At 36.7% G+C, this 23,537-nt stretch overlaps 1 protein-coding gene across 1 annotated transcript in view; it reads left to right on the forward strand.

The window, feature by feature from the left end:
- The window catches only part of LONP2 (lon peptidase 2, peroxisomal), a 39,595-nt gene that overhangs the window by 10,058 nt on the left and 6,000 nt on the right, over window positions 1-23,537 (forward strand). Inside the window, exons 8-12 of the mRNA XM_032195463.1 lie at window positions 5,189-5,330; window positions 10,726-10,876; window positions 12,513-12,639; window positions 13,698-13,831; window positions 21,993-22,135. Coding sequence (XP_032051354.1) covers window positions 5,189-5,330; window positions 10,726-10,876; window positions 12,513-12,639; window positions 13,698-13,831; window positions 21,993-22,135 — 697 coding nt within the window. The remainder of the gene's footprint in view (window positions 1-5,188; window positions 5,331-10,725; window positions 10,877-12,512; window positions 12,640-13,697; window positions 13,832-21,992; window positions 22,136-23,537) is intronic.

Consider the following 23,537-nt stretch of genomic DNA (forward strand, 5'->3'; position numbering starts at 1 on the left):
ACAAGTTGAATACTTTTTTTTTTAAATTCTACTACAGTTTTTGTTCTGCTTCTCAGATTTAATCAAGTTAAAACTACAGCCTTTCTGTAAAGTGTTCTCTGTGATGTCCTTTTGCATGAATAGATCCTCCAAGTTAATCCCAGTCAAGTGAATCTGTATCGTGCTTCTGGCAGCAGTCACAGAAAGGAATTACAGAAGCCGTCTGAACGTGGAGGAGACATAGGTTCCTGTTTCCTGAGTGTTACTGATACGTAGGCTGGTTGTCTAGTACTACATGTTGGGAGCCCTTCTTTTTCTCCTCAAAGCTCCCATTTAGGCTTTAAGGCGTAAGTTAAAAGATACCATTAACACCGCAGAAAAACGATAGTGTATGTACCCACTAATGTACTAAACATTTACAGAATGTACCAAATGTACTAAAACATTAAGAAAGAAACTGTGGATCCATCTCATTTGCAAGCAGATAGTGCCTGAAATGGCATTTGCTTTGGCAGTGTGTTACTGTCGCAGGTGAAAGGGGTGTGCTGCTAGATTCAGCAAGCAAAGCAAAACGTATTGGATTGCAGCAGGGAGGGTGGTGGTGTCTCCGTGTGCTGTTCTGCGTGAGGCGTAACTAGGGCAATCTGCAAGTGCCCAGTTTCTACCATCGAAGCGTGGATCATGTGCCTGCAGCTGGGGTTTCTGTGAGTTGTTTTTGATTGGGTGCGGAGCAGCTACTACTGCTCTGCATTCCCCAAATGAAGTCATCAGCTTGGTACAAAAACAGAACTGCTTTATCAGACATCCTCCAGCTGTTGTTACATGTACAACTCAGCTACACCATATGTAAAAGTTTGCTCTTTTATTCTTGGTGGTAACTTGAATTTAAAAAAAATAACTGTTACCCAATAAGTTCACTGAGTGTAAGATCTCAGTCCTGATACTTTGTTCCATGCACAAACTGTATGATCTTCTCTCTTGCATGTGTGTAGTTTTCTATTTTTAAAAAGGAAAGATGTAATTGCACCGTTCATTTATAGAGGTGCTAGTGAGATCACTGTGTATCTCTCTCTCTCTCCCCTGTGCGAAGTGCTCTTTCTTTTATTATCAGCACTCTTCACTTTCCAGAAGCTTGGATAGTTCACTTCTGGCTTAGCTATATGCTGAAGATTTGTTCAGGTGCATCTGTGTGTGAAAAGGTGCAGTTCCTGACCAGCTATAGTACAGGCCTTGTTGTACTAGGGGAAAAAAAAAAAAAGAAAAAAAAAAAAGTTTGACCCCTGCAGAATAGCTTTGTTACACAATTGCAAAGCATAGATACATTTGTAAAGCACTTGGGTAGGTGCACCCCAGTTCATAAATAGTATCTCCAGTGGCATTAACTTTGTTATCTTTTCTTAATTCTGCAGTTTGAAAACCACTGTAGTTAAAAACAATTTAAAACTGTTTGTCATAGAACAACATGAAGAAATTGGGTCATGCTTTTATCCATAATACTAAGACTGCTTTAAGGGTTCTGATTCATTAACATTCCTAGTGTACCTTGGGAGAGCTGATCAAGTTAGATTTTTCCACCTGTCTTTTTTCTATGATAGGTAGCTCCTGATGCCAGGCTGTGCAGCTCTAGTGTTTCTTAAGGGTAACTTTTCACTGATTTAAAAATAAAAAGATTACTAAATTATAGACCTTCTGTGGCATGAACTCTTAAGGTGTTTTTCAGCTGTTACTACAGAGGAGAGATGGCCAGGAAACTTGATCTGAACTTCCTGTTTTAATGGAAAGGAGCTGATGCTGTTTCTAGGTTGAATGCATGGAGAGAAACAGTGTGTCAAAAACTGAGCAAAGCCACATTATATCAAAATGCTAATGTTAAAACATCATTTTTCTTTCTTTTAACCCTTGCTGAAATAATGAAAATAGAGAATAACATCCTTACAATCGGTGGCTGCTGCTCACAAACAGCAGCGTTCATTTTTACATGTTACAAGGCAAAGGTTGATGTCCAAACAGATAAAAGGCCATATCTGCTTGTAATTTTAATGTTATGATATTGCAGTGTTTTAATATGTAAATATCTGCTGAGTCTGTCTCTCAGAGGGCTCTTTCATTCAGTTGTGTTCCACAGTAACTGTTTAGAAATAAAACAGGCTATCTATGTTTGTATTTTTAAGGTAAAATACTAGGTTATTCTTCTTTGTTGTTAAATGTGTGGCATTAGCATTCCTTACTCACTCTAAAGATCATGAGTCTTTGATAAGTAGCATAATGAAATAGGCATTTGTCCATCTCTGATAAATGAAGGTGTATCACAGATTTAGGCTGTTACACATGAGAAGAGTAGATTGATACCTAGGTATTTGTAATCCTAAAATGCATAGACCCAAGTTTCTATTGTGTAAATTAACTTGAACATGCTTTTATTTGAAATGCAATGTGTTGATTAAACATTTACATTGAAGTTAATTGTTTGATTTACCAAATCTAGAGACAATTTAAATTGCAAATGAGAAGAAGAATGTACAGGAGGGAGGAAGAGAAAGACTAGTCAATTGTTACGTAGTGAAAGGAAGAGCAGAATACTTTAGCCTCCATGTACTTTTATCATCTATTATCCCTAATTCTGTGGAGATGATGGTATTTTGCAGAACTCCTCCATATTTCCTGCAAAAAGTTCCTTTAATTTTGGCCTTTGATTTCTTGAAGATGTTTTGAGTTGTATAGGTAACCATTTCATCCTTTTAGTAACAGTAGACCCATTTCAGTTGGACTGTCGTTTCTATTTTTTATGTGGTAGCTCATGACCCAAGGCTTATTTTGGACAGAGTGCGTTTAAACAAAGAATCTTTTAATAATTTGCTGTAACTGTTGGAATCTTTTTCTTATCTCTTGCTTTAGAAGCCCTTTAATTTTGATACTCTTGATATTCTCTGATCTGTTAATCTCATGTGACTTGTTACAAATTGGCTTGAGTACCTATCTGTTTTCCTGTTTTTCCATAACTGCATCTTGATGCGTTGTTTCATCCTTCCTAGAGCTTGGTTTTTGTGTAATATTAAGGAACTTGATTGTGCACAACAATTTCACTGAAAGATTTTGTGTATATGAGAATCTTCTACAAGTGTTCTTGTGTCATTAAATACCCAAATCTTCTTTAAACTAAAATGACTGTGAATTGAAGTCTGGCTTCAGGGTTGAGGGGGGAAAAGTGCATTTCAGTCTATGAATAACAATATCTGCTGTTTATCAGGGAAGAAAAACCCTGATTTTTTTTTTAAGTGTTTCTTTTTGGGGGAGAAAAAAAAAAAAAAAAAAAAAAGAAAAGGGTGAGGGTGTAAATGAACACGTGCTATTCAGAAAATCTTTTGGTACCTAGTGCCTTTATTCCTTGAACTGTTTTGTTGCGGTCAGATGGTAAAGGCAGAGAAAGAGCTGGTTGTTCTCAGTACTTTCCCTACACTAGAGAAACCCAGTATACCTCCATTCAGTTTATAAGCCAAAGCTGTTTTTAATAACCGGTTGGAACACAGGTGTCTCAAAAATGTATAGAATTTAAAAGGATCAGCTAAAACTTAGTGTGTATAAATACACACGTGCTCAGTGTATTGTCTTTAAGCATGTACTTGAGAATAATGTATCAAGCAAGTAAGAAGGTTTAATGTTTACTTAAATATTTTATCTTATTATTGGTATAGAAAGAATATTAAAAATATTCAGGCTGCATCGTCTGTGAAGCATATGAAATTATTTACTGGTGCAGTAAGCATCCTGTGAAAAAAACAGAATTGCTACAATGATTAGTTTCGTTGAACTGCTACATGATTCACTTCTGTGAACTTCAGTTCTGCTTCAGTCTCATATTTTTTTGATAGCATTTTATGGGATCCTTTCATGCTTTTGGCAAGGTTGGTGTGTGCAGATGGAGAATGAAGTGACATGCTAGTATAATAGCTCCCCCGTGCAGATTCTGGATCAGTAATAAATGTTATATAGTGTACTTCTCAGTGGAGAGGAGTGCACTTGTTCACTGCAGAGTAAAGCTCTACAGAAAAAGCAGTGAGGCGATGACAAACTAGTGCATACTGCACTGGTCTGCTCCAGTCTGTAACAGCTGTCTCATGGAGGTGGTAATAGGCAAACTAAAATTCTATTGTACTTCTGCCTATTTAAAAGATCTTATCAACTTTTATTTTTGGTCAGATCCAGAATTAAATAGAGTAACTGCAGTTTGTACCCTCAGTCATTAAATATTATATGGAACTAACATAACTGCTATGTGTTTTGAGAGTGGTTTGTTGGTGGTTGGTTTTTTTTTTGGTATATTTAAGGTCTTCTCTAGTATGTTTTGAAATTACTCCCATGGTACTTTTGGTTTCATCATTCTAAATGTCATCCTGTTTATTTTGGACTGTGTTAAAACAGATCATGTGGCAAAGCAGGCCTGTTCTGCATATCTGCTCTCTGAGTGTCATGAGATAGGTACTCTAATTCAGCACTTCATGTATCTCTTTCTTCTGAGTGATCAGCATTTTGTACTGTTAATTATTGTATTTTGATTAGTTACACACAAGCAGAAAAAGCTATGATAAATACAGCAAACAATTGATATGCATGGATGTAAAATATCTGTATTTATTGTGAAAAAAGTTTTACTAGCTTTGCAGAATAAATTCAGATACCTTTTTGTTCCACTGCACTGTTCCAGATCCCATTTCATGTTGATAGGATTATTTTTATGAGTATCAGTTAAAGCAGTACATATCAACATTTCAGCATATTTGGAATTCGGACCTAATTTGTAACGTGCTTTGTAAATTCTATTGTGATGACAAAAACCCGGTATCATCTTATTAAAATTGTAGTATTAATGTTCCCAAATCTGTTTCTGCTTGCTCATACAGTAGAACTTGTACATTCATGCAGAATGCCTGTAAGCCATAAAGTTTCCCTATTCTTCAGTGGCTAAGTAGTTTATCTTTCTAGACCAACTAATGCAACATGGAACTGGAATTTCCATCTTCTAATATAATTGCTTGTATCAGTTTAGATGCATATTCCGTGTTTCTATCTATTAGTTCCAAAAAGTTGTGCAAGAAAGGAAGAATTGTTATAAGGCAGCTTATTATTGTATTTTTGAGTTTTGTTTTCAATGTTTCTACTCCTGTTTCATGTGTCTGACTCCTCTTTCCTCACATACATTTATTTCTCACAGACGCACCTATGTTGGCAGTATGCCTGGCAGAATAATCAATGGACTGAAGACAGTTGGAGTTAACAATCCAGTATTCCTTTTAGATGAGGTTGATAAACTGGGCAAGAGCTTGCAGGGGGATCCTGCAGCAGCCTTACTAGAGGTAAGAGATACCAAATTACAAGTATTTTTACATTTATGACTAAAAAGAAGTAAAATATCGGACTTGGGAAAATAGGAATTACTGGAGGAAAAATAGCATGAAGCATCAGTTCTTTTACTCAAATACCACATACTATGTTTGAAGTTCATGAATTCCTCTCAATTGTGCACAAAGCAAGTGGTGTCATACAGTATACTAAGAAGGATGTTTTTAATGTCAGTGGTCTGTACTTAAGCGTGAAGACGTATGTTGTACTATGTGTTCTGTATATTTAAAGACTCTTCAGGCTTTAAATATATTTGGAGGATTTTTAAGGCATTGGTTTTTAATGACCAAATGCTGCTAGCTATCTGAAAGAACCACTGACCAGCCAGAAGGTAGGCGAACTTTTTTCAAGTTTTCCCTTTATTTCTTTGAACAATTTTAATACAAGCTTATTTGGAGCTAGCATGGAATATGAATTAGTTGCATGTTCTTTTAGCAGCATTTCTTTAATTTATGTTGTAATTAACTTGCTGAAGCAAAATTTTTCATTTAAGTCACAGTTTCCGACTTCTTGACTGATTATGATGTGGCACATGGCTTTGCTTTCCATAAGTCAGCTGTTATGTTTGCCTGGGAGTGTGCTTTTTCTTTAACTTTGGGACTCAGACCAAGACACAAATGAATACAATTTTGAAGTACATGGTATAGTTTTACCACAAAGAGTTGAGACTTCCTTAAAGATACAGGTAAAATCAGGGACTTTGGTGAAGAAGATAACTCTTGTAATATCTATCAACTGTTGAGATATTATTAATTAGGTTAGTTGTTGGGATTTCAGGAGGCTGTGATGAATTGAGGCCTGGGCTTTGCAGGTTTGACATATTGAAGGAGTCTGCAGTACAGAGCAGTAATGAGCTGCCAGAACCTTACTCGTCCCTTCTCTTTCCCTGGTGAATGAAATACGATGATATTCCAATATAATTCCTTCTCCCACTGATTTGCATATTTAGCAGTTTTGTTCTAGTAGTGTGCTATAGAGAGGAAGGAGTATATTCAAGGGTATGGGGAAGAGATGAGGAGCTTTGCCCTTCCTCATCATCTTAGCACTGAAGATTGTGCACATCTTTCTGTCCTAGCACTGCTGAAGAGGAAAGGAGGGGATGAGGAAGATAATGGCACAGCAAGTGTTTGCCAAACTTAAACACTTCAGACTGTTCAGTGTTAGTGTACTTAATGATTTTGGTATTGTGTATATTTAGTATTTTGTTAAGCTGCTGTACTGTTATCCTGTCTACCACTTGTGTACGTTCTTTCTGACTACAGAGGCTACCATGCCATCGCTGAAAAGCTTGAGCTGCTTCTGTGATTGTTCGTTACCTGTTTCAGTCAAAATGAGTTGGATTAGTAAAATATTTAACTAAATCTTTTGAGCTAGCCTGGTACATTTTCACTGAAATGATTTAGCAAATATTCCTATAAGCTTCTCAGTTGTCAGACCGAAGTACGGTTAACTTCTGTATCTGGGAGGTTGTGGCTGGGGATAAAAGTAAACGATTCTAGTAGTATTTGCCTACAGTCATTTTTTTGACTCTTTTTTAACGATAGCATTTAATATAGTGTTTAGAATATGAAAATGCTACATTAGAGCAAATTAAATTATTTTTTTTTAATTATTTGTGTTTGAATTTTTGGTGTTTTTTGTTGCTTTGGGATGCTTCTGCTTTCCATATTTTAAAGCCTTATTCTCAGTGGTGCTCAGCTCAGCTTCTACTTCCAGCAGAGGCTTGTTAGGTTAGCTTCCAACTGTCTGCTTGGGCTGCAGTCTGTAAGTTATTGATAATTGACCAGAAGTTGCATGTGGAGAAGTAATTGCTCTGTTAACCATGTCTGGGCTGCTCTCACATGAGATGTGTATATCTCTCTGCTGCTGTCTAAACATCCTGCAGCAGGTGCTTTACCTCTTGTAAAGGAGAACTTATGCCTGAACGGCGAACGTGACAGCTTTTTGTGGTGTACACTGCTGGAAAGTCCATCTGGAATGAGCAAAGTGGGCTATTATGTAAGAGAACAAACAATAGCAAGTGGTCACCTAGATAGCACATTTGTTTTTCAGACTGCTGGTTCTTGTTTGGTAAGTGCCATCATTAAGTATAAATTGCGCATTCTTTTTTTCCTTACTGTGTAGGTGTGTTAAACACTCACTGACTGTCCACAGTGTGGGAAATTGCCATGCCCTATAAGCTTGGAAGCAAAGCTTGATATTTTATAATCACCGGATATGTGTTTAGGTCTAGTGCTGCTGGAGAGTTGTTGCTTAGGCAAAGCAGAATGTCTTCTTATTTCCAGTTACTGTTCATCAACAAGGGAATGCTTTAGTCTAAATTTAGATGACCTCACTTTAAAACAGAAGAAAATAGAAATGGATCCAAGTGCTTGATAGCGAGTATTTGTATGCAGGAAATTAGACCAGGAGCATAGCCAGGCAATTAAATGTTCATGGAACTTATTCTGGATTTTGTGGTAATAAAATGCTGGTACAGAGAAGCCTTTGTAGACATGTGAGCTATCGGCCATAAATTAATCAAGATGTTTTGTTCATTAAATGTTCTTTTTGTACTTAATATTTTTCTATTAGTTGTGTATCTGAAAACTTTTGAACTTGAACTTTAGCACAGATAACTAGCCAAAGAACAGTTCTATTTGCTTTGGAAAATCTGTTTTGATTGTGTAGGCATGGTCCTGTTTTAAGTCTTAAGAAATTGATACCGTAACAAAGAATTATTAGTCCAGAGAAACTCTAACCCCTGTAGAAAATGTCAGACAATTCATATTTTTAGGTATTCCTTAGATAAGTTGTTTTTTATTACAGCTTGCTTTACCTTTTTCAGATAGCATTTTTGCACTCAAGTACAATAACACAACTATTTTATAATAATATGATGTTATAATGAGCAGCCTAGCACTTTGTAGAAATTGTAAGAATTTCTAGTTAGAGACTAGAAGGAGAAAGAGATAAACATGCATGCAGACACCTGCTATAAAACGTGATAGTTTATTCTGACCATAGAACATTATTATTCTGAAGATTTTTAACTTTTCAAAGATTTAACAGAATTTAAGAGTAATGAAAATTAAGAATTGTTTATTTCCTAGCTAGCTAAGAAGTGTTCAAATTCATTATTTTTTTAGAATTATAAACACTGTTCTTGGCTATAATTCAAGTTGCTAAGACAAGGCATGCATTCATTTGGGTATGGGCAGATAAATTATTTTGACAGTAGTGTGCCATTTCTAAGGAGATGCATAGGTCCCATTATTTGTAACATGAGAATTCATGTGAGCATAGCATTGATAATTCATCATGTGGGAAGAAAAAGTGTGGCGATACTTTAAGGGGGGATGGAGCGAGGGCAGTACATAGGTGGTGGTAAACAACACATTTCTGAGTGCCTGAGCAGGAGCACAGTGAATGGGAGCAGTCACTGCATTCACCCAGGTAGATCAGTCCCGACCAACCAGGTTACTATTTGTGATGAACAAATGACTGAATTTGTGCGTAAAGGAAGAACGGTGAGTGTAGCTGACCTTGACTTTAGCAAGGCTTTGGCCAGTTGCACCCACAACATTATTCTGTTCGAATTGCAGCCCGGCGGGGTGGACACCTAGACAGGTATAAAGCTGGTTGGATGATCAGGCTCAGACTGTAGTGATTAGTGGGTCTGGCTCTGTCTGCAGGCCTGTAGTATTCTGAGTACCACAGGCTGTACAGGGACCTGTCCTCTTTATTGCTATTATCAGGAATCTCGAGGAGGTGACGGCATGCACTTGCATCACGTCAGCAGATGTCACCAAATTAAGGGAGACCGGTCACAGTCTTGAGGGCAGGGCTGCTGTCCAAGGAAATCTAGACAGGCTGGAAGCATGGGCCAGCAGGAACCTGACAAATCCAGCGTGGATAAGTGCAGAGTCCCGAGCTTGGGAAAGAACAGTGTTATGCCAGAATACAAGCTGAGGAAAGGCTTTCTGAGCAGATTAGTTGAAAAGGAGCTGGGAATTTTTGTTAATACCAAGCTGAATGTGGGCCAGCAGCGCATTCTTATCAGCCAAGAAGGCCAACAGCATCCTGGGTTATGTTAACTGGACATAGCCCATAAATAAAAGGATGTGATTGTCCCCTTACTTGGCACTTGTTAGGCTGCATCTAGAATATTGCGCCCCACTTTGGGTTCCCCATACAAATAAGATATCAAAAGAGTGTGTGGAAAATTAATTTGAAAGCCTGTTATTAATATGCTAAGTGAAAATTCCAGCAGTCTTGAACTTTTTTAGTGAAAAATGATCATTTGAAAAATAAACAGGAAGAAAACCACTGTGAGTTGAAAATACTCAAAAAATCAAATATATTTGCCATCACCTTTGTCTTTACCACTGCATCAATTGGTTAGAAATGTCAGTTTCTGATACTATGAACTGAATGTGATAGTGAATTTTAAGGCGAGGAAGAAATTGGTTCACCGGTTATGTTTATGTGTGACCCAGCCAAAATAGAAGTTGATAGTTTCATTTATGGAGGAAAACAGTGGAGTGAGTTTTATTTTCTTCATTCACTGAAGAAAAACTACAATTTTTAAAATAATTGTAAGTATACTAACAATGAAAGGAACTGTTACCTTCCAACAGTATAAATCAGAAGGAAGGATAGAATCATGGATGCAGAGTTAAATGACTCGCAGTGACCTCAGTCCCATGAGAAGTGGCCTACACAGGACCTCTTCAGCCCTTGGCATCAAAAAGTTATGCTGACTACAGTGGTTGGAGCTGTTGCTGGTATTGCATATTAGAAAACTTGAAGGGTAATCATCAGGAAGTCGTTTCTTTTTAAAAACAAACAAACAAACAAAAAAACTGAAAGAGAAGAGTCAGGAAAACATTTTAAGCAAGTAAATTCTTAAAATCAGCAGCGTTCTGTAGTGGAGGTACATTAGTGGTCACAGAAACATTTGGTAGCAATATGTGATATATCCCTTGTGCTGAGTTAATTAGCTTCCAGCAATTTCTGATATTCAACTTTATAATTTAACTTCATTATGCACATTTTATGTTAAAAATAATTGTGCTGTTTGAATTGTTCATGTTGAATACAAGGCAATGGACAGGTAGGATCTATTTCAGTACTGCTGTCAATAGGACAGAATTAAAGGTTCTATTACCAACTTTTTTTTTTTTTGGTATGTGGTATGGAATGTAGTTTAAAGTAGTCAGAGCTAGGCAGAGTATTGAGGCTTAAATAATAATAGTATTATATTTTATGAATATATAGTCAGATTGACAGATCCTATTAACAAAATGTGTATATTTTATTTATGTCTAATGGAGCAAATGCATCAATTTTATTTTCACTCTTGTTAAGGTCTTGGATCCAGAACAAAATCACAGTTTCACCGATCACTACTTAAATGTAGCCTTTGATCTGTCCCAAGTCCTTTTCATAGCCACAGCCAATACTACAGCTACTATCCCACCTGCACTGCTGGACAGGATGGAAGTCATTCAAGTTCCAGGTAACACTAAAGTGTTTTTATTAAAATGGCTAGTGCAAGTCCTTAAGGTTGGGTGTTTTTCCTGAAATAAAAAGCAGTTCGTTAATTCTCCTAGGGAAACTAGACTTTACAGCCAGAATCATCAAAAGAGACTGTTCACAATGCCTCCATTACAGACTCTGTCATGAGATTGGAAGGTTTTAGTATAGCACTTATTAAAGTTCAGTTTCAATTATATGGAGATAACATTACATTCTCGAACAATATTTTCACTAATTGATGCGTTTGTCTGTTGGTGGGTGCATCTTTTTAAGATTCCAATGAAGAAAGAGATCTTTGAAAGAGTAAAATTATTCTTCACATGAGGTTATGAATAACCACAAAGTTATCATACCAGCCGCCCTTTAAGTTGTAGCTGGTTAAAGACTAATTGCAGCAACTGACTAGGTCTGACATCGAAATAAGTACTGGTATGAAAAGGAAAAGCTCCTCCAGAGACCTACATAGTTACTGGAAAGAGAAGAATCTGTTGAACGTTTTCTGTCAGCCCACACATTTATAGTTCTGTGTGAAAATTGCTTGGAGGTGATTAGGACTTGAGAAAATGAAGCTGGATGTGAGCATCACAGGAGTTAGAGCCCATAGGTATTATACTTTGATAAGTATGCAAAGAAAAATAGCATAGCTCTGTAACATACTTAGGATATGCTTATTCCTCTTTCTCATTGTGTATTTGCTACAGCAAAGTAAGTTCTTTAGGGTGTCTAAAGCCTACTAGTACAAAATTTTTCAATTTTTAGAAATACTGTTTATGAACTAATAGTGTGAGAAAAAAACATAGTGCATTGAACTATTTTCTGAAAATGTTTTCTCATCTGTGTGAAGTAATTCGGTAAAATAAGGACTGCATCTTCAGCGAAACATAGGAAGTGTAAATTTTAGGCCTTGCATAAGCAACCTGAACTGGGAAGCGTACATTTGATATATAGTAGCCAGTCTTTTGTCTGAGCATGGGCTAGACGGGGGGAAATCTCGGTCCTACTTTTTGCTCTGAAGATTATTTGTGTGGTTTTATATTAAATCACGATTTGATAATGCATTGCACCTATCCCTTTCCTTTCCTAATGATTGCCCTAATAATTAAGATAACTCTCCAGTGTGGCTATCACCTTGCAAGGCATCAAAATGACTTTCAGGATCGCTGAAACAGTGACTGATGCTGTCGTGTGTATGCACACACATGCATGCATATGTGCGTATTAAATCCAGTTTTCTAGACATATACAGAATATGCTTAATGTTTTACTCTGTCACACTAAGGCCTCTTTAGAACCCTTTATACAGGAACTTGTGCATCTAGTTGGCACGTACCTGAGTGGAGTGTTTCTTAAATAGGGGAATTATTTCTAGACATGAGTGACGAGCAGTTTAAGTACCTAGAATCTAACTACTATAAATGTAAATGAGAATGTTTTTCTGAAGTCTTACTTTAGGGACCTGAGTACATTTTTGTGATCTGGAGGTAAGTATACTGTTTGTTTATTGTTTATTATTATTATTAAATCCAATCAGGTAAAATTATAACTGGTATGAAATTTGATGATATTATAGTATAAAAGCAAAAAGATCAGTAAACATGTGTTTTTTTCTTCTGAAGGATACACACAAGAAGAAAAAATTGAAATTGCTCATAGACACTTGATTCCTAAACAGCTTGAACAACATGGCCTTACTCCACAGCAGATACAGATTCCACAAGTAACCACTTTAGACATCATTACTAGGTAAATCCGTTGTTCATTGCTTTAAATTTTCAATAACTTATTTTTCTTGTAACTAGTGAATTAATTTTAGAGCGATAACACAAAGCACTTCTTAAGATCTGTTGTCCTTCATACCTTTAGAAGTTCAACAGTTGGTAACTTATGGAATTGCTCTTTCTGAGCTCTGTCAGGTTCTGCTCTCTAAACCAAATCATTCTTGTTTCCCTAGAGAATTCCATGTCTTTGGCTCTGAGAGTGTAGCTCTGGATCAGTTGTGTTGGCACAATTGATAAGGCAGCATGAATAAATAGAAGCACTTGATGCTGGTATTGCTGCAGTGTTCAGTGTTAATTCATGGTCTTGGAAGCAGACAAACTTTATTTTAAAGAATGAAATTTTATTTCTGTCATCTTCATAGAAAAAAAAGTAATTATCATTTTGTTTCTTGTGATTTGATGGGCCACATTTGTCTAAAAATTGGAACTCGTTTTAAAAATTGAAAATGCATTTTTAAACAGCTTGTACTAATCAGAACTACTGTTTCAGTTGGACAGGAGAGCAAAGATACTAATCAGAACATCTTTTGAACTTGAAAGTGACTTGTTTACAATGGAAGAAGTGTACTGAATGAACTGATACATTTATGACCAGGAACAGCATTTTGGCATTTAGTAAATGTTTTGCCTGACATATCTTCTTAATTCATAGATTAAAAGAAAATATTCTTTTCTAGTCGGCTCATCTAATTTCAGTGAATTTTATTTTTAACTTAAAAATAGTACTCCCTTTTGATTTTTAATGCATTTGAGAAGAGCTCAGTGTTAGTGGAGTATTGTTTAGCATTTCACTGAGGTTCAGCTCCAAGCGTTACTCGTCTTTTTCCCACTCAGTAGTTTTCTTTCTTAACTTCTATCAGCAAACAACAGTTACTTTGATATTAGCACATGATATTTTTATGTTTATTACAGCAGCTCAAGGTCTCACTGCTTTCTACGTTTCATTTTATTAGGATGTATTTTTTAAAAAGAAAATGTGTTTACATTCAAAAGAAATCTCTCTTACAATTGTCTCTATGCTAGATACACTAGAGAGGCAGGAGTCCGCTCTCTGGATCGAAAGCTGGGAGCTATTTGCAGAGCAGTGGCAGTGAAAGTGGCAGAAGGACAACACAAAGAAACAAAGCCAGATCGTGCTGAAGTGGGGGAAGGAGAAGGTGTGTATTTTTTGCATGTTTTACTAAAAAGGAATCTTCTAACACTGTAGTCACTAGTTAGCTGATTTATCAACATTTTCTTCTTTTTTATGCTTCTTGAAGGGTTTTTAACGTTTTGTGAATAGAGTAACATTCTTGTGTATGTTCCAGTAGTGCTGGATTATAGGTTGGGACGCAAATAGTGTGATTTCAGCCTACCAGAGTGGTAACTGAGAAGTACAATGGATCTGTTCCATATCTTAAGTATGCGGTTCTGATTTGTATATATTTTCGTACCTAGTTGGGCTTTTTTATGCAACTCTTTCACTTTTCTCTTTCTTTAATAAAAGGCTAAGCAGTAGCTTTAGTTACTGTATTTGAAGAGTTTCTTTAATTGTGTTCTGCGTGCTCTACCAGCTCAGAACTCAATCACATTGTTTTGTTGTATTCTGAAATAAATGTCTGCTTTAAGGCCTCTGAAATTAGGAAGGTTCTTTTTATGCACCTTTGACTGCAACGTACCCATCACTTGAGGGGTTAGGGCCATTTGTAAAACTCATTGGTTAGAATAGTATCCTAAGAAATAATGCTTCAGTGATCTTTATTTATAAAGATTTAGTACTTCTCAATTATTTGTTTGGTGGTTGTTATTCACTGTCTTGAAGAATGGGAAGCTTAGATTTTTCCTTTAGCTCTGCATGGTAGAATTTGATTATTTTACTCTTGACAAATAGTAGAATTTGTATTTGATCCAAACATGTAGTAACACTTGACGCTTGTCATCGTTATTAAGTTTGTTCTTTCCCATGTATACAGAAGTTAGTGACTTCGTATTCCCAGTGATCCAAATATCTGTAAGCTTTGTTGGCAATTGCATCAGCTGAAGGTAGATGACAAGTGTGAAAGGACAGAATCTCAATCCAAAGCTGAACTTCTAGAATACGGATGGATAGTCACTAGAATCATCTAGGTTGGAAAAGATCTTTACGATCATCAAGTCCAAACATCAGCCTGACCTGCTGAGTCCCATCAGTAAACCATGCCCCTTAGTGCTGCTTTAGTCTTAATAAAACCTAGCAAATGGGGTGTTGGCTGTTTGGTTTGTTTCTTAAAGGCTGCAGTGAGTCGGACTGATGCTTTCTGACATGAAGTACTGCCAGGCTTTTGAAGAACAACTGTGTGCCAAAGGACACCAGAAAGCAAAAACTGCAGAAAGGCTGCTTACTTTTGCTCCAGAATATTCACAAACATAAAATACTACATAGATATCTGTTGGTTTGATCACAGAATCATCTAGTTTGGAAGAGACCTCAAGATCATCTAATCCAACCTCTGACCTAACCCTAACAAGTCCTCCACTAAACCTTATCACTGAACTCTACATCTAAACGTCTTTTAAAGACCTCCAGGATGGTGACTCCACCACTTCCCTGGGCAGCCTGTTCCAATGCCTCACAACCCTCTCAGTAAAGAAGATTTTCCTAATATCCAACCTAAACCTCCCCTGGCGCAACTTTAGCCTGTTCCCCCTCGTCCTGTCACCAGGCACGTGGGAGAACAGACCAACCCCCACTCACTACAGCCTCCTTTAATGTACCTGTAGAGAGCAATAAGGTCGCCCCTGAGCCTCCTTTTCTCCAGGCTGAACAAGCCCAGCTCCCTCAGCCGCTCCTCGTAGGACTTGTTCTCCAGGCCCCTCACCAGCTTCGTCGCCCTTCTCTGCACCCGCTCAAGCACCTCCATGTCCTTCTTGTAGAGAGGGGCCCAAAACTGAACACAGTACTCGAGGTGCGGCCTCACCAGAGGCATTATTGTGAAAGATTCCACAACTGAACCTATGTGGGGGAGAAAAATACTAGCTTTTTTCCCACAGCTAGAATAGGTTCTGGTTGGTATTAGAGGACAAATAGAGAGACTCATTATCTTTTCCTTTAAAATCAGGCAGCTTTCAGGTCTGAATGGTGACCCCTGACTTCAGGGAGTAAAACCTGGAGGAGGAAGTATAACTGGTATTTGTACAAAGACAGTGTTGTTAATTAGAAGAGCATATGAAAAAGTCTTACTCATAGTAAAATCTCCTTAATTTTTCTTTAGAAATCTGTTTTTTGATGGTCTTTTAGCTTTTCCTCGCTTTATTCCCCTAAGTTGGTATTCACTTCTGAAAATTAAATCTTTTACGTTGTTGAGTTTTCCAGGTTCATCATAATGTCCATGGAAACTGCCTGTAATATCAGAAATTTGAACTTGGGTCAGTTCAATCGGTGTTTGCTTAACTGGATTCAGCTCAGTTTTCTCGGAAGGCTTAAGGAAGGTAGACTCTCACGGTAGCGATGGTTGTGTGAATGACTGCAGTTTAAATTTTCCCATCTACGTGCATACTTATTAGTGCTTTCCATTTAGAGTATGTATCTTGCCTACCTCTCTTCTTTGTGTTGGATGTTTCTGAAGTCAGATACTGAGTTTGTCAATACTTCATGATACCTGAATTAGCTCTTGAACCAGAATGCTGAGCCTTTAGTCTGTGGTGGCTGTGCTTACTGGCAGCAAGAAAATCAAGTTGTCTTGGCTCCTGGGAGTTATGTTTTTAAAGTATTTCTTTGCACTGAAATATAGTTGTATCTAAAATGTGTTTAAAAGGCCTAATATGATTGCTGAATAAGAAACCTAGTATCATTCTGCTCCTAAAACCTTCTGATTAAACAGAAGAAAAGTAGCTTCAGAGCACAACTCCTGATACTGTCAGAAGGATCATTTTACTATTAAAGCACAGCACAAAAAGGAACTGTATTAGACATCTCAATCCAGTGACAGAGGTATTTGCAATGTTAAAATTAGCACTGTACTTGCAACTTAGGAGAGGTATTTATACTTTTAAAATTAGTACTGGATTTGCAACTTACCAAAGCTAAGCAAAAACAGCAAGTTAAGTGATCCAAAAGAGTATGAAATGCTAGGATTTTTGGTTGACATGTGATTTGGAGTAGGCCCAAAAGAAATGATCTGTGAACAGTTGTCTTTGTGCCTCTGGACTTGAAATTCTTCATAAGAAGAAGCTGTATTAATAAGAGGGAGTTCAAGGGAAAAGTGGATCTATAGTTAAACTTTGGTGTTACAAAGACGTGTGTAGAATGATGTAGTCAACAAAATGTGGCTTATTTTGTACTAATGACGTGCTCATACCTAGCTGTATTTTTAGCAGAGTATGTCACTTGCTGGGAGTGTATGAGAGTGAGACATGTTTTAAAAATATTTTTGTTTAGTTTTTATTCGATCTGTTGGAAGCAACCAAGTATTTAAAACAAAACCTGGAAATAATCCCCAAACTCTAATACTTGCAAGTTGACACAAATAATGTAGCTTAAGTTTCTTTCTTTGGTTGTATTGCATGTTTTTTTCCTGTTGATGCGTGGACATGTGCAGTTGTGCATAGAGATGATGAATTTTTATTTCATATAGTTAATGACTCTGGAGGAATACTTACTCAAGTTGTTGTATCTTAATAGTTTAAATTTTCTAAATTATTTTTTTTAATGTATCTGTATAAAAAGACAATTCAGTTTTGCTTTAAACATCTGTCAGTGACTAATGTGGGATTAAGACTGCAGTTAATGCATTTGTACATCACAAGATTGGAATATGAGAGAGTAAGTAAGCTACAAGCTCACTTTGTGGATGCTAACATGCTAAACTATTTTTTATATCTGATTTGTAGCACATCAGACTAGTAGTGTCGTGCCTGTGCTGTTTATTCAGCTGAGTGCCTTCTGGCTTGTGGCTTTGTAATAAAAGGTGAAAGAAATGAGGTACTAGAACCACAAATTTTCCATCATTATATTGATTAAATCAGATCATTAAATTAAAGTGGAGCAACTGTTTCTAAGTCTTTGTAAACATGTGGCTTTCGACACTCTTCAGTAGTGGGGCCTAGAAATGCAGAATATCCGCAGTAGCAGAACTGATGCAATGAGATATGCAGTCAAGAGATGTTTAGCGCTTTCCAAAAATCTGTGCCTGAACTACACTGGCAGTTTTGTATTGCCTTTCTCGCTCCTTTGATTCCTGAGCTTTATGACAGAGTTGGCAAGTGGAAGAGTGTTCATTTGCATCAGTCGTTGAATTTGTACAGTGAACTTGAGGAAAAGCAAATGGAGTCATTTTTCAGACCTCTCCAGGGAGGCATCCTTGTATACAGTAACACTACCTGCTATTTTACTGAAACACTATCTGAGGTTTATGAGACACTCATCTAGTGTTTGACACTAAAGAAAATTCCAGGAGTCACAAAAATAGGTGAGACCTTCCTATTTTGGTGCAACTGCCTCAAGACTACAATGAAGCAGCTGGGATCAGATCATGATACAGCAGTTGAAACCCAGAGTGAAAAATGATGTATCGAATTCAGACTTGAAAAGGAGGTTTAGGAAGTTTATGTTTAGTAACTAAAAGTGATTAATTGAGGATCCTATCTACATTGAAACCAAGGTTTTGAAAATGCTTAAGTATTTCTATAACCCAGTAATGATACACAGCTTGTTCTACTACCTGGGGATGAAACTACACTTGTTTGTGAGTTTATATGCAAGCATTACTAGTGCTTAGCTAACTAAATCATATGAGGAGCTGAGAAATTGTACATGTTGAAGTTTTCTTCATCTCTTCCAGTTACTTTCTTCCATTATATCTCTAGAAGAAAGCAGCAGTCTTAAATTTAGGAATTTGTTTTTGCCACCTTTGTTTTTGTGCTGTGGAATTCCTTCTTAGATGAAATCCTGACATATATAGTAAGTAGTTCATTGTCTGTGTGTACTTGCAGGAATCCATTTTCTTACAAATCCAGTATTTAAATGCAAGGTTTTGTTTAATTTTTGGAACTGCAGATGTCTGAGGAACATTGTCTCAGTCTTTGCTGAATAGCTGCTGTACTAAGTAGCTAAGTAGCTGTGAATTTTACTTTCAAGCATTATCTATTGGTTTTTGTTCTTTTTTTCCCTTCTTTGACCTAACCAAAAAAGTCCTCTTTCTGGAAAATGAAATTTTATTGATTCGTTTTAGATAAATGTGTCATTTAACTTTTAATATGATTTATGGTCATTCCTCTGCTATAGGTAGGGAACATGTATATGCCATCATTAATGGAATCTTGATTACTTGTGTCTTTATAGATTCTTCACAGTAATGTAAAGGTGATAAAATAATACATTTTTTTCCATCAAAGAAAAAGCTAGTGTTTGTAATATATTTGAAATATGACTTTATGCTTTTATAGCAATTCAGTTTGTGTCAGAATTTAGGTTAATATTAAAAAAGAAAAAAAAAGGATTTTAAAAAAGGATGTCTGGAGTTTGTTATTGTTACAAATTATAAAGTGGGGTCTCCCAATTAAATTATATAAGCTCAAAGAAAGAGATTTTGATTCTTTTAATAGGGCAGGTGGCCTCAAAAATTAACTTACTGATTTGTTTACAAGAAGTCTGTCTGCTTCAGCTGCATACGTAGAACCAGGTGAAATATAAGAGCAAGCAGAAATGGGAAATTGTGTTTGTTAGGTAGTAAAATCCTGCTATAGAACAAAAGTAGTTTCTTTTAAGGTCAGTTTTGTTTTAAAATATGAATTGCCGTATCAAATTACTTGGGTTTTAAAGATCTGTAGTACTGGAATTGCAATCTTGAGTTACAGGAATAGCATGCAGGGTTATGTTTCCTAGACTTGTTAGTATTTGTGTATTTAAATTTATTACATACAGAAATAGTAGTTCAACAAAAATACAGAGACATGCTGGAACAACAGGGGGGCCATCTGACTAAGGCAGTGTTTACAATAAAGGAATGGAATTTGTGCATTGAGCAATGAGATGTACAGTGGAAAGATTAATGGCTGTTGGATAATAAATACTAGATTTGAGTGCTGAATGAAAGCTGAGTTGGTACTGTTACAGTAATAACGATGTAGAATATTTTCCCTGATACTGCATGGACGCATTAGTGAGAATTGCACTGTAAATAAATTAACTGTAAAAAGGTTTTCCTTATATGCCAGGATTAATAAAAGGGTAGTTTGTATCTCATGAAATGAGACATTCGCTTTTCATCCATTCTGAGAATTACTTCTGTAGCACAGAACACCTCTTAATGTTACATTAAATAGATTAGATCATTGATCTGTGTTTTCCAATAATTGTTTAAAGTCCTGGATCTTCAGTTAATGTGCATGAATTAATATGCAAAGAAAGACAGTTTCTTCATTGAATGGGGGAAAAAAATCAAAGAAAGGAAGCGACTGTAAATAATTTTCCAAAATACGCTACAGAAGTCTTGGAGCTCAGTATACATTCCTGCATAATAAAGACATGCTTAAAATTTATCTTAGGTTTGTATATTTGGGGTGGGAAGAGGTATCTCCGCTGTATGGATGTGTACAATGCTTTTCTTAATGGAGGCACTGCTGTAAAGCTCTGCCACAGGACCTTAGAAACATCTGGATTGTTCAAGTATTTTTCATTTCTCTGATAAATGTTTCACTGAAATATTGCTTTGGGCTCTCAAGAAAATGGTAATGAGTCCTTTGCATCTGGATCAAATTCTGTGGGGAAATGACTCCCTGCTTGCCTTCTCCTTCTGTATACAGTCACTGCAGTATATGTACAGTGTAGGCCTACTACAAATGATGTTTAAGTTCTTCAGCTTATTCATGCAAATAAACAGCTGCACAGTCTGATTTGAAACAATTCTGAGGCTTTGATATTTGTATGGTCTGCATTACAGTTCGTTTTTGTACAGAAAACACATTTGTATAGAAAAACAATTTTACCACTAAAGAAACAATCGTATGGATAAGCAATACAATCATACTTTAAATGGAGGAAGGAAAGAGCATGGTTTTGAATCCACACATACTGTTCTAATTGCTTGGTCTCTTCTTAATGACACTTGAGTGTATTGTATTCAAAAGTGTCAGGCTAATTGGGTTTTATAGCCTGTCTCGGAGAGTGCAACACACCTATACATATTTCTGAAGACAAATAATTTAATCTTTGGGGAATGTTTTGGTGCTACTGTTTATTGTTCAAGACACGTTGAAATATCCAACAAAAGAGGAGAGCAGAGTCCTGTTAAAGGTTAATATTGCAAGATAAAGTCAGTAGATGAAGTTAATTGTACAGAAATTGTTTGGAGCTTTTTCACTGAGCAAGGACTGTATATGCTGTGAACCAACTGGGTGTTGGAAAAATGAGGGACATGGATTTTGTGAATTAAGCTTTGCATTGAGTAAAGCCATAATAGCCCTTAGAGACAAGCATTGAAGTATAGTGTGAAAATATCTGCTGTGTAGGTAGCCCTAAAGGTGGGCTGTGTTACACCGGGGCTGTGGTTCCCAGCGGGGTGGGGTGAGCCAGGTGTCCTTCCACAGGAGCTGTCCTCGGCAGGAGCTGCAAGCACTGGCGTCTGCAGCTGCTCTGTTTGGCATAGGGGGTTTGTGAGGTTGGGGTATGGAGCCAGGAGGGCAGAGCCACGCGGTGTGATGGCCTTGTTGAATACTACGGAATGAGATGTTAAGGAACATGTGGACTAGCTCTAAGTAATGGATGCAGCTGCGTGGCAAAGCAATGTGTGGAAGTCTGACCAAGATGCACCTACTTTATTTGACAGGGCTTAATTATTCGTCAGAGGCTAAGCATTTAAAATCCTTTCATAAGGAGACCACAGAGAGCACAGTAGCAAACCCCTCCCATCATAAAAGAGAACAGTAATTGTAGAACTTCAGTAAGATTTCCACATTCAGCTCCATTTTCTATATTACACTACATTAAACACGATCACTTCTGCACTGTTTACTCCTTACACTGTTTTTATGCACAAATCTGACGAAAAGTGCAAAGTCCTAAATGAACTTAATGCATTTTTGCTATTTGGCCTGGTTTAAAATGCATTTGAGCAGGTGAGTTGCACGTCTGTCAGTGGTCTAGACTTAATAGTATCCTTGCTGAACTCTTAGAACAAGTTTATTCTTAATAAATTTGATGCCATATTACCTTTAATTTGACAAGATTTTTGTGAAAGATGCTTTAAACTCGTTTTCATGAACTTTTCTAAATATTTGAGTGTTGTTTTCTTGTTATGATTTTTCTAATTCCTGTGTCAAGAAAGACTGCCAGAAATCCTAAAATAGATCTTCTTCTCTTAGATTGCAAAGAACACGTCACAGAAGACACAAAAGCAGAATCCATCAGTGACACGGCTGACCTGGCTCTGCCACCTGAAATGCCAATTTTAATTGATTTCCATGCCTTAAAAGATATCCTGGGGCCACCCATGTATGAAATGGAGGTAACATCCTCATTTTTTTCTGCTTCACTGTTGTTTCTGTGTATTTTGATTAGTTGACTATTTTATTGCTATTGGCTGAGTTTATGCAATGTTAACTTTTAAAAAATATGTATTAGAAACCGGATTGTGTTTGTGTTCCACCAAGCATTTTTTCACCTAAAGAATATATGTGTGTGTGTGTGTGTATACATATGTATACTTTTTTTTTTTTTTTTTTTTTAATTGAGAGCACGTAAATAATGTAATGGCATGACTTTCTGTTGGTAAAGATGCCTGCAGCAGTGCTTAAGAATGTGGTAGTGTTTTTTTTCAGTTCATAACATCTTTGCTTTTGTTTGGAGGATGTTTTTGTGGTCTTGGGAAGGAAGCCAAAATAGAACCCAGGAATCCTGTCTCTGAGGCAGCTTTCTTAAGGACTGTCCCACATACCTCCTTAAAGCCAGTCAGCATTCTTGGGTATTAAAACCACTTCACTTTACACCAGAGTTCTCAAACATTCTTCAAATTAATGTAACACTTAGCCAGTAAAAATAAATGTTATCATCAGTCACCTCCAGCCTCCTGGTGTCTGCTTTGCTCCTCAGTAGGCATATTCCAGATTTTTTCCCCCATCTGTATTTTCCTATATTTTATGAAAATGCCATCAATTCAAGTAGTTACTTTGGGGTTCTTTTTTTCACCCTTTATGTTGCAATTATTCTCTGCTTTACTTTAGATCCAGGGAAACTGGCTAGGTGTAAGTAGGATATATAAAACTCTGACATGAATCCAGTTGCTGATGGAACTCTAAACCCTTTTTGTTTGTTTGTTTGTTTGTTTGTTTTCCAGGGAAATAACTTTGTATCTAATCTATTTCCAATGACAGTTCATTTGGCCTCTAGGGCTAAAATACTGCAGGATTACTTGTTGCTTTTAAGCTTGAAATGCAGATGCATATAAAGCTGTTATAATGAATTGAACATAATATTCAAGCCAGTATTCTGATTTCTACAAATGGTGTTTATTAGTTTTGTAAAGGTGCTAAAAAGTAAATTAAATGGTGTAAATTTGTGCAAAAGTTCTGGTCACTTCCAACTGTACTCCCCGTAAGAGTAGAATTAATTCAAGTAAGTATGAAAGATTGTAGGCCAAGAAGTGTATGTGACTTTCCTTAGATGTTCTGACTAGTTTTGAACTTGCTCTGGAGTTGATTATTCTTTTAAATTTGGTGGTGCAGCTGTGTTGACAAATAACTTTTGCTATTTTGTTCCCTTTCTACAGGAACGTAGTGCAAGTAAAACTTTTAGAGTGTGCTTCTTAACTCCGAATATATAAATACAGAAGTGCTGGGTTGGTTTGGTTTTTCTTACATGAACAGTTGCCATGAACATGCATATAAGCATTTGATGCTGGCCTATATAAC

The sequence above is a fragment of the Aythya fuligula genome, chromosome 12, assembly GCF_009819795.1.
Source record: "Aythya fuligula isolate bAytFul2 chromosome 12, bAytFul2.pri, whole genome shotgun sequence".
Lineage (NCBI taxonomy): Eukaryota > Metazoa > Chordata > Aves > Anseriformes > Anatidae > Aythya > Aythya fuligula.